The sequence below is a fragment of the Scomber japonicus genome, chromosome 18, assembly GCF_027409825.1.
Source record: "Scomber japonicus isolate fScoJap1 chromosome 18, fScoJap1.pri, whole genome shotgun sequence".
Lineage (NCBI taxonomy): Eukaryota > Metazoa > Chordata > Actinopteri > Scombriformes > Scombridae > Scomber > Scomber japonicus.
In genome coordinates, this window is record NC_070595.1 from 24,852,230 (window position 1) to 24,864,327 (window position 12,098).

At 43.6% G+C, this 12,098-nt stretch overlaps 1 protein-coding gene across 1 annotated transcript in view; it reads left to right on the forward strand.

Moving 5' to 3' along the window:
* shank1 (SH3 and multiple ankyrin repeat domains 1) overlaps window positions 1-12,098 on the forward strand; it is a 70,711-nt gene that overhangs the window by 35,656 nt on the left and 22,957 nt on the right. Inside the window, exons 13-14 of the mRNA XM_053338485.1 lie at window positions 230-343; window positions 1,414-1,489. Of these exons, the coding sequence (XP_053194460.1) occupies window positions 230-343; window positions 1,414-1,489 (190 nt within the window). The remainder of the gene's footprint in view (window positions 1-229; window positions 344-1,413; window positions 1,490-12,098) is intronic.

The window sequence follows — 12,098 nt, forward strand, 5'->3', positions numbered from 1 at the left end:
TGTGTGTGTGTGTGTGTGTGTGTGTGTGTGTCTACATTATTTCATTTCTGTCTGTACAATGTTGTTGTCTTCTTTTACGTGTGTTCATTTCTCATTGGTGTCTGTGTATATATGTGTGTGTGTGTGTTAGTGTGAGAGTGTGTGTATGTGTGTGTTGGTGCGTGTTAAGTTGCTTTTTCCTGACATGCTGCTGCCCCCCCCCCCCTCCTCCATCCCCCCTCTCCTCTAGTGTTGAGTGTCGGCGAGGGCGGCTACTGGGAGGGGACGGTCAGAGGTCGCACAGGCTGGTTCCCCTCTGACTGTGTGGAGGAAGTGATGCTTCGAAGCCAAGACAACCGATCAGGTGATCACCGCTTGTCGCACACAGTCACACACACACACACACACACACACACACACACACACATACACACAGTACTGATCCTGAATACAGCATCGCTTCAGTGGGAATAAACCACAGACTGTATAAAAGAAATGGACGTAACATCCGTGACATCACCCATTGGTTTGTGGACTGCTGCTCGGAAGCCAATAGTTTCAGATCTAGGCAGCGCCATCTTGAAGATTTCAGGTGCATGCTGGGAAAAATAAAAACACGGATTCTACTTATATGGGCATGAGGCGGGGCCATGGGCGGAGCAGGGAGGTTGCTATGGTTGCGAGGGCTGGATCTCGAGGACATTGGTCAATCAACCTGTCAATCAGGATGTAGCCACGCCCTAATGCATACCCTGCTCTATCATCAAATATAAAATCAGGGAGGCCAAAATGTCCCAAATGAACATCATACTGCATTGAAGAAGGCTTTAAACTAGCGATTGAGACCATAAACACATTTTGAAAACGTTTACTGAGGTTAGAAATCAAGTGAGAAGTTGGTGAATTCTCCATTGACTTGTATAGAGACGGTCGCCCCCTGGTGGCCTTTTGATAGAATGCAGCTCTAAGTTACTGGCCTCATTTCAGAGGACCAGAACTCCCCGCCTGGAATAAACCACATATTTTAGAAGACTCTGTATTAACATGTTTGTTTTTGGTATTATTTGACTGTGTAGATTAAAGTCAATATATTATATTATATAATATTTTTTACAAATAATCATTTTTGTTAATTCACTTTTTATTCAGTCTGTAAATTGACTAATTGATGCACTAATTTATATATTTGTCTCACATTTAGGTGTAGGATCCATGTCTGGTGTCAGTTGAGTTTTTTATATAATCAAATTCATTTTAATAGAGAAAAGACACCTGGAAAAAAGAGATTCTTTTAGATTATTGATGTTGTTCATTTACAGTATTAATATCAATAAACGAATGAAAGTTTAAGTTACGTGCTGAATAACAATCATTGCTTATATATGTATTATACTGCAGGTAGAGGAACTCTGATGTCCTGATTCTGTGTTTCAGAGAGCCGTGGAGAAAGAGCCAAAAGGCTGTTTCGCCATTACACTGTGGGATCCTACGACAGCTTTGACGCTCCCAGGTAAGAGCTTGCCGCTGGCCGTCTCTGATCCACATTAAACTGAAAAACTGCCAATTTTATCCAAATAAGCACTGGTATGCACAGATTGGCCAAAAAAAGAAAAAAAAATGAATACAGGGCACTGATTCAGCTCACATGGTTAATGGCAGGGATCATTTAGGTTAAGGTCACCTACCAGAGGGGGTATTTGAGCTGAATACAAGAGCACTTTGGGGCACTTACGTTGATAGAAGAGGAATTTGGACTTCTTTAGAGCGTGTTTGGTGTGACTTTAGGACTACATATAAGCTTGAGTACCCTGTTAGGACACGATAACGGTAAAGAAAAGAGCAGTTTGGCATTCAAATCATCGCTGCGCCTCACAGTCAGCCAGCACTAGCACTGCTTTCTACTCAGGCATCAAGCAGCTGAGTCAACAAGGGGTTAAATACCTTGCTAAAGAGCATGATGTAACTCATCCGTCCTCCCAGCGGGTATGGAAATTCAAAGCGACAACCTTTTTATAATGACCTGACTGCGCCAGTGTTTAGACAAACAGCACATGCTGGCAGAGGATTTGTTTGTATGCTAACACACTGTATCCAGATAAGATGATTCACGTGGTGATTCATAAGTTGCGGTGGTACTTTGATTCGATGTGTTGTGTGAGTGATTCATGCGATACGATGACGATGTGCGAGAGTTCACCGCCTCGGGTCTAGAAGCTGATCCGCCTGCTTTTCATACCGGAGTCACATCCTCAAGGCACAGGTTTTACCAGCTGTGTTTTGACTAGTTGGTTTTGCTGAATTTAACCAGGACAGACAGAGAGACTTTTCGTCTGTAAGCTCCGAGGTGTAGAGCTGCGTTGCCAGGTTGCAGTTTTTAGGTGGGTTGAATGTGCCTTTCATGGTGGATGTACTTTTAGACCTTGAGATCTATGTGAAGCAATGGACTGTAGCACTGTGACGAATTTTCCCTTTAGGGACAATAAAGTTTACTCTACTCCTCTCTTCTATATTTTCTGATGACTAATTTAGATACATACTTAACTTTCTGATTATATAAAAACTACTTTAAATAAACTTTATAAACTGAATTGATGCATATATAATACTGCACCATTGGATGAGCCACAAATAATCTGAGAACAACAGCTGTGATCTTTAACTTTTAACATAGTCGTGCTTTTTGTGTTGATACAGACAGTCATCCACTTACAGCATCTGCTCATATACATATACTTAAAGATGACATATCATGTACATTTTCAGGTCTATATTTATATATACTGGGGCTGTACTGGAATAACTTAACATAAAAAACTCCTTATTAATATTATATTATATGCAGCCACTCAGTTCAGCCTCTGTTTGAAACAGACTGTTTTAGCTCACAAACAAACAGCGGTAGTCTGAATTTCTTTTTTTCACATTTTATCTTAACCCTTGTGTCGTCCTCCCGGGTCAAATTGACCCCGTCTGTTTTGACTGTTCCTTCTTTCCTTCCTTCTATCTGTCCTTCCTCCCTCCCTCCTTCTTTCCTCCCTCCTTTCCTTCCATCTTCCTCCCTTCCTCCCTCCTTCTCTCTTTCTTTCCTCCCCCCTACCTTCCTCTCTCCCTTCTTTCCTCTGTCCTTCCTTCTTTCCTCTGTCCTTCCTTCCTTCTTTCCTTCCTCCTTTCCTTCCATCTTCCTACCTTCCTTCTTTCCTTCCTCCTTTCCGTCCTTCCTTACTCCATCCCTTCCTTCCTCCTTTCCTTCCTCCTTTCCTTCCACCTTTCCTTCCATCTTCCTTCCTCCCTTCCATCCATCAGTCCTCCATCCCTTCCTTCCTCCTTTCCTTCCTTCTTCCTCCCTTCCTTCCTTCCTTCCTTCCTCCCTTGACTCAAGGACAACAGGAGGGTTAAAATATAGAATTCTGAAATACATCTGCACATATTTGAGTCTGAATTCGATCCGATATACAAAAGAAAATGTTACTTTGACTCTGTTTAACATACATCCGACATTATAAGATTATATAAAGGACAGAAAAATCACAAAAAGCATGTTATGTCTCTTTTAAAATCATATTATAGTTGGCAGATAAAGCTGAAATAGATATAGGGAACATTACCAGAATGAAGTTCCCTTTCAGCTTTTTGTAAATAAACCCTGCAGAAGACTTGTGCTGACACTTTGCTGGATTTTCTTTGGAGATGATCTGTTGACACACGATACAGGAAGAACTCTCCTGTATTGACTTTGTGCGTGTGACATCTCCTCATTAACTCAGTCTAATATAATGTCATTCCCTTTAATGCCTTGCATTTGCATCGTGGTGATCACGGCTTCGCTTTGAGGCAAACTCATTTCAGTGTCCAGGACTTGGACTGAGCAAAGAGAGAATTATTTACATAGAAATGAAGCCATTATCAATCACATGTATTATTTACACGAAATCCAGTCTCGCTTTCTCTCTCCTTCCCTCTTTTTTTTCACCCTCTTCATCATTCTTTATCATTCCTCAACTTTTCTCTTTCACGTCTGCCCTTTGTTTTCTTTTTCATGTTCCTTTATCTCTCTCTAACTGCGTTTCTCTCTCTCTCTCACACAAATGCACACAGTATCATATATTATTAATGTGCTTTTCATCAACGGTGACATTTCATGCAAGCGACGCACTCAGACGTGCACACTCACATACATATGTTTGTACACGCACACAAACACACACACACATACACACACATCATGGATAATTAAAGCGGTTGTACTGCAGCATAGACGGAGCCCGAGACTGAGTTTGTTTGGCCAGGAAGGCAAGCATGGCTGACTCAGAGCCGCCCTCACATGGGCCTACTTCCACAGCCTTTATCACTACATGTAATGTCTCACCTATCCCTCTTTTCATCCCTCTATATTTGGAAACATCACTTGACCATCCCTGCATCCTTCCCTTTGCTTTTCTATTCATCACCGTATCGCTAACCCCCCTGTACTTTTTTAATTTTCTTTCTATCACCCTCTCTCCCCTGTGGTGTCTCCATCTGGAGGTCAGACAGTGAAGGGCACTCTAAAGGGAGAGGGATGAAGAGCTTGGATGAAGGAAGAAAGGTATTTTGAGTTTCTGAAAAAGGGGTAAAAAAAAAAGAAAGAGAGAGAGACATGGATTGTTTCATGTGCAAAAGCTGGTTTGAGGAAAGTGGGACGAAAGATGAACTCTGCCCTTTTAAACCCCGTTCACCCTCACTTTGAAGACCAAAGCCAGACTGAAAATCAATATTTAAAGGCTAATATTTCACTGACATTCATTTTTTTGGCTTAAACTGCCATTAGCCAACATATTTCTAAGAGAAGAGAAGGCCTCTGAAACAGCATTTCAGTCGTGGAAAAGCAAAGCGGTCTGTAGAAGGATCACACTGATTATATGTGTGATTTTATAATTACTTTCTGATCAATTGAAACACTGTGAAGCCACAATCATCCACATGGCCCTGTTAGATCTTTGACTCTGCCAGTTTAAGCTAACACATAAACATGTGATTATGTGTCTGATGGTGCTGAATGGGGTTCACACATTTCACATTTCACAGACACATTTTTTTTTTTCATTTCTAATCAATTTAATAAAAAGAGCATGTTTCTAAGGTTCTGCTGCTGAGTAGCTCATGGATGCTTGCAACTGTACAGATGTCTTGTATCTTGTTGAATTGGTTTTGCATCAGAAGTGGATTTTAATTTGTAAATAACCAGAAAGATTAGAATAAGTTAAACACTATTATGTAATAAATCTCAACAGGGTGAATCAAGATCTCAATATGAAGCAGAGTGATAATTAATAGTTCCTGTATGCAAGGTGATCAAAGAGCAGCTCTCACAAACTTGGCATATCCTTTAAAGTGAACCTAATTTTTGTTGAACATCTGACAGCTATCAATAAAAAGTTGTGGAGAAGTGGAGAAGAATAATGAAGTCAGTGAACTTGCTCAGTAATGTCTGTTAATCACAGTATTTACCTAAAGTTAGCTAACGTTAACCACCATAAACTACAAGTCATACCAGACCATTAGTGAGACTATAGCAGCAAAACCTGTGTGTGTGCTCGTTTTGTTGTTTCGCTTATAAATTCAACAAGAACGTCTTAATTATTCCATCAAAGTTTACATAGTCTTATTTTAGCATTCAACGTTGGCCCCTCCCTCCTCGACCAGAATAGAGAGAGAGAGAGAGAGGAAGGGAGAGAGAGAGAGAGAGAGAGAGAGAGAGAGAGGGAGAGAGAGTGAGAGAGTGAGAGAGTGAGAGAGTGAGAGAGAGAGAGAGAGAGAGAGAGAGAGAGAGAGAGAGAGAGAGAGGTGGTCAAGTGAGAGCAGCACTGGTGAGAAGAAAGCCGTGAATCATTCTGTCCGCTGTGGCCTCTCTCCTCTCTGCGTGTGTGTAGCTTAGCCCCCTCCCCTCGGTCAAACACACACACAGACCTGCTGCTCTTTATGCATCCATGATGAGACGGAGACAGAGAGCAGAGCGGAGCGGAGCAGAGGAGAGAGACAGGAGACAGTGATATAATCTGGTCACTACGCTACCAGTCGTGACCTCCTCACACGCTGTGCACTATTATTGTCTGGAAGCTGCACACCCACTGCCTAAAGGCTGACACCTCGAGGTGTCCCCAACACAGCAAAATAATAATATATCTGAAAATACAGGCAGAGGACAGCGTCTCTGCAGATAAATACACAGCCACACACTTCTAGTGGGTCATAAGTGATGACTGAGGGGGATTATGAGTCCTCACGGGTCATATCGACCCCGTCTGTTTTGACTGTTCCTTCTTTCCTCCCTTCCTTCCTTCCGTCTGTCCTTCCTTCCTCCCTCCTTCTCGCTTTCTGTCCCCTCCTTCTCTCTTTCTGTCCTTCCTTCTTTCCTTCCTCCATCCCCCTTTCTTCCTTCCTTCCCTCTTCATTCCCTTCCTTCCTTCTTTCTCTCTTTCTGTCCTCCCCCATACCTTCCCCCCTTCCTGCTTTCCTCTGTCCTTCCTTCCTTCCTCCCTTCCTCTTTTCCTCCCTCCTTCCTTCCTTCTTTCCTCCGTCCTTCCTTCCATCCTTCCTTCATTTCCTTGCTCCCTTCCTTCTTTCATTTCCTTCCTTCCTTCCTCCCTCCTTTCCTTCCTTCTTTCTTCCTTCCTTCCTTCCCTCCTTCCTTCCTCCCTCCTTTCCTTCCTTCTTCCTCCCTCCCTTCCTTCCTCCTTTCCTTCCATCTTCCTCCCTCCCTTGCTCCCTTCCTTCCTTGACTCGAGGACAACAGGAGGGTTAATAAACAGTCTTTCTCTCCGACCCCCCCCCCCCTCCCCCTCCCGTCACACCCACAGCCGTTTATTGACAGCTGGATGTATATTATATGTTGGGGTTTTTATAATACAGGACGAGCCGTGACATAATAGCAAGGCGTGATAACTGAAACCCGGCAGTCAGCAAGATGAACTGCTTTAACTTGATAATGCTGTGTGGTGATTACATTAACAAGAACATATCACAGAGTGAAGGATATGATGATTTGGGGAAGTGGAGATGACAAATGACAAACAAAAGGAGAGCTTTTATGTCCGTCTGCCCTGCTCGTCCACCTCGGATGTTTTTTTAATCACCTTTCCTCCCTTCTGCTCTGCCTCCCCCAACCCATCACAGCACTTTTTCAGCCCTCCTTGAATGGCTATATTTATATTCCCCACCTTTTCCTTTTTCTTTTTTTTACCATGATACTAAGGTATTCAACAGCCAAGTTCAGATCAGCCTGATAGTCGGTGAGATACACGCAGTACAAAGATAGGTAGACATATTCTCAACAAATCGGAGGCCCATTTCCTGATAACAAAAGATCTTAGAGGGACTTGAGAAATGAGTGAAGGCATGCACTGTTAGGAGCTTCTGAAGATGATGCTGAATACACTTTTACCCTTTATTGGGCAAATAATTATATTTGGTAACTTCTTCCTTCCTTCCTTCCTTCCTTCCTTCTTTCCTTCCTTCCTTTCCTTCCTCCCTGCCTTCTTTCTTCCCTTCCTCTTTTCCTTTCTCCCTCCCTCGTTCCTTATTTCCGCCGTCCTCCCTTCCTTTCCTTCCTTCCATCTGTCTTTCCTTCATCCCTCCTTCTCTCCTCCCTTCCTTCTTTCCTTCCTCCTTTCATTCCTTCCTTCCATCTGTTCTTCCTCCCTCCCTCCTTCTCTCCTCCCTTCCTTCTTTCCTTCCTCATCCCCTTTCTTCTTCCTTTCTTCCTTCTTTCTTCCCTTCCTCCCTTCCTCCTTCTCTCTTTCTTTCCTCCCCCCTACCTTCCTTCCTTCCTTCCTTCCTTCTTTCCTCCGTCCTTCCTTCCTTTCCTTCCTTTCCTTCCTCCATCCTTCCTTCCTTCCTCCCTTCCTTCCTCCCTTCCTTTCAATGAGTGTCCTATAAAGGGTTAAAGCAGGGGTGTCATATTTATTTAAATTTAAAGGCCACAGCAGCCCAATTTGATCTCAACTAGGCCGGACCAGTAAAACCATTGCATAATAACCTACAAATAATACATTATATATTTTATAACTTTACTATAAGTGACAATATTTTGTGTGTTGAATATATGAATGGTTTAAATGTGACAATATGTATTAATGGTTATTTTCAGACAATTGTATTTTTTTCATATTTTGCAAATTTATCCAGTGGGCTGGATAGGACCCCTTGGCGGGCCAGTTCTGGTCCACGGGCCGCTTGTTTGACACCCCTGCTTTAAAGTAACTTTGCATATTTATCTGAGATTAGGTGTTGTAGAAATGTTTTATAGCTGGAGATGAAAACTAAACATAATGTGCAGTAAACAGTTAATTATGTAAGTAAGTAGAAGTTTGATTGATGTTACTTTTAAAGGTGACCTATTACACTTTTTCTCATTTTCAGTCATATATATATAATGTTACAATGTCGGATGTTCTTATTAAACATGGACAAGGTGGCAAATAATAAGGTAATCCTATGTAGAAGTATAATCCCTGTGAGCAAAGGGAAAGGCTTCAGATTGCTCTGAAGACTCGGTTTTCAATGTTTTTTTCTACCTTCAGCCCGAGGTGACATCAGCTCATGACAGATTTCTATATATGGTCATTTGCTCCACGCACATTGTGCCTGTTCACTGCTCTGCTCAGCTAACATGAAGGCGTTTCTTTTCTCCATTGTTTTGGTAGTAGTCATGCAGAGACATGACTGGAGTTGAGCCGGCATGCTGTGAGTGTTTTTCCATTGCACAGCAGGGCAAAGTAAAATAAGCAGTTTACCTGTTGGGGGTGTGCTGCTTGTTAGGAAAAGTTGGGTTTGCATCACCAGTAACTTAACAAGACTTGTGGAAAGCTGGACTATAAGAACAGAGTGGGCTCATCAGTAGGGGAGGCTTGAAGAGACAGGAGATAAAATGGCCCGTCAAGAGATAGAGGCTGAACTGAGGGACTGAATAAAGGGGCAGCATAGAAGATAAATATGAGTTAAAAAGACAGAAGATAAAGATAAAGGAGTTTTTGAATAGTGAAACATGTAAAGCTACTCTAGTGGAGTCCAAACATAAAAACATAGAGCTGGAAATGAACATTATAGCTCATCTTTAAGTTCATATTAAAGCTTTGACAGTTCCCTGGAGGTTCATGTCATCTATTGTGAGTGTCATCATTTCTGTATTAGACCCACTGCATGTAAGCTTGTGGCAAACAACATAGAAAACATTTAAAAAAAAGAAAAAGAAAAGGGACGATAAGGAACCTGCAAATATACCATGAGGAAAGTGACAAATATGAGTGATGCCAAATTGCTGAATATGCAATTTGTCAGTTTTCCTTAGACTTGCATAACCTTGTGAGATGAACAGCATACAGTTTATTTATCTCCTCTTCCACCTTTAAGCTTTAGCCAGAAGTTTAGCTGAGAACTATCTTGCACTACCCCCCTCCCCCCACCTCCCTCCCCTCCCCTCTTATTTTCAGATTTTTGTCAGATGCCTTTGTCATTGCCACAGATGCACTGATTATGGACACAATCTGTACATGCTCCCTCTCTGCTGGCCCAAATGAGACCATTTTTTGGGCTGACGGTGGGTCAAATAAGGACGAGTGAATAGACAGTTTGGAGGAGAGAAGCAGAATATCCTGCTAAATGCTGCTGTGGGGGTTTGTCGCCGCTTCCTCGTGCACGTATAACATAACAGATGGGTTTTTTTTTTTTACATGCCATTTTGTATTTCTCATTGAGTTTTGGCTGAAAACTGTTTGAAGATGGATGAAAGGAGTGTGTGTGTGTGTGTGTGTGTGTGTGTGTGTGTGTGTGTGTGTGTGTGTGTGTGTGTGTGTGTGTGTGTGTGTGTGTGTGTGTGTGTGTGTGTGTGTGTGTGTGTGTTCAGATTTTGACCATAGTTACATCAGATACACACATACAGTACAGTTCATATCAGACAGACATGCAGATAAACATAAACACTCGATCATGTGGACCTTCTGTCAACATTTGTTTGCTCTCCTGCCTCCTCCCCCAACCCCACCACCCCACCCTCTCTTTTTTTTCATGCCCCCCCCCCTCCTCCCCACTTCCCCTCTCTCTCATCACATATGCACACACACACACACACACATACACGTACTGTACACACAAAATCACAGCAGTATAGCCTGACATGCAGGGAGGGAAACAAAAAGGCAGAGATGTGAGAAGAGAGAGGACAAGAGCTGTGATCGTCCTCGGATGCGGGAGAGGGTGAGAGAGAGCAAGAGAGAGAGAGAGAGAAAGAGAGAGAGGGAGAGAACGTAGAGAGGGAAGGAAGGAGGGGAGGGAGGGCAAGTCGACGGAGGACAGCTTCGACATACGTGGAAGGAGGCTCTGACTAAGAGATGATGTGAGTGCCTATTCAAGAGAATCTGTACCTCTCTCGCTCTCTATCTCCCTCTCTCTCTCTCTCTCTCTCTCTCTCTCTCCACCTCCTCCTCCTCCTCTTCCTCTTTCCGCCACTCATCCACCAGCTGTTTCTCTGTCCTCTCTCTTCCTGTCTGTGTCGATGCGTCTCCTCCTTCCCCTCCTCTTTCCTTTTGCTCTACCCTCTCATTCATGCTTTGTTTACAGCAAATGTGAGGAGGGGAGTGTGTGCGTATGTGCATATATGTATGTATGTGTGTGCATGTTAGAGGCTGGAAAGAAACAAAGAAGAAAAAAAAAACAGATGGGGGGGATGAGGTTAGTTAAGTGTGATTTAAAGGCACGTGGGGTCAATAACAGCAGCAGAGGCTCCAGAAGGATCATCAGAGAGATTTCTTTTTTCCCAGCAACTAAAAACCTACAAATAGGAGCTTCTTCTGTAAGCCTTTTTTTTCTCTGTGTAATATTACATGATAAGAATTTGACTTGTCTTTCACTGTTATGTCACATGATGATGATGATGATGATGGTGATGATACCTGCTCAGTCATATAAACTTCAGGAGCTTCCCATCATTCCCATTTTTAATTATTTATTCCACACTGGACTGTATGGCAAAGACTTATCTCAGGTGCATTCATTTTTTTTATGAATGGGAAATCATGCCAGTGACAGATACGCAGAGTGAATACTATACATACAGTGTAACCTATAGGAAGTGGAGGAAGGAGTGAGGAGAGAGGGATGGTTGGGGAAGAGGAGGATAGAAAAGAGGAAGATAGAAGAAGAGAGTATAGGGAGTGTATGCATGCATATATGTTTGGACTGTATGTGTATGTGCATGTGTGTGTGTGTTTGCATCTGTTTGTGTGTGTGTGAGCAAACCCAATCACCCCTGCACCTCTCACTCTCTCGCTCTAAATTACCTCATTTCTCTCTCTCCCTTTTTTTAAGCCACCTTTTCCCCCCTCCCTCCCTCTCTTTCCCTTTGCTCCTCTTCTCTCTCCCTCTCTTTCTCTCTCTCTCTCTCCCTCTCCCTCTCTCTCTCTGTCGCAGTCACAGCGAACCATCTCCATCTCTCTCTCTCTCTCTCTCCCATTCCTTCTCTCTCTGTGTCTTAAGTATGAAGGGGCTGGGAGAGCTCGGCCCTCTCCCTCTCCCTTTCCCTTCTTCCATCTCTCTCTCCTCCTCTTCCTCCTCTCCTCCTCCTCCTCCTCTCCTCTCGCGGCTCGCGCTCACTGCTGTCTCGCTGGAAGACGAGAAGGAGAAGGAGCAGGAGAAGGAGGAGGAGGAGAGGGAGGGGAGGAAATGGCGATGGGGGCATGCGGCGAGGAGGATCTCTCCCTCTCCCTCTCCCTCTCTTCTTCCTGGCCATCGCTCGGCCCTGTGAATAGGAGCGTCTGGTTCATTTACAGGTACCTGCCATGGCTTTTTATACCCCCCCCCCCCCCTCCTCCCCTCCCTCTCTCTCTCTCTCTCTCTCTCCCTCTCTCTCCCTCCAGATGCCGGGGGGGAGGAGGAGGGAGAGTTGCATGTATGTGGACTTCATGGATGGCAGGGCAGAATCGATTAGATAGATTGACAGATGTTGCAACGCATGCTTGCAGGCGGATGTGTTTGGTTCAGTGTGTCTGAATGTGAGTGTGCGTGTGCGTGCGTGTGTGTGCTGTATGTGTGACGAGAGCTGCTGCTGCACAGCCCAGTGTATGAGCAGTGCAGCCGTTTCTGTGTTT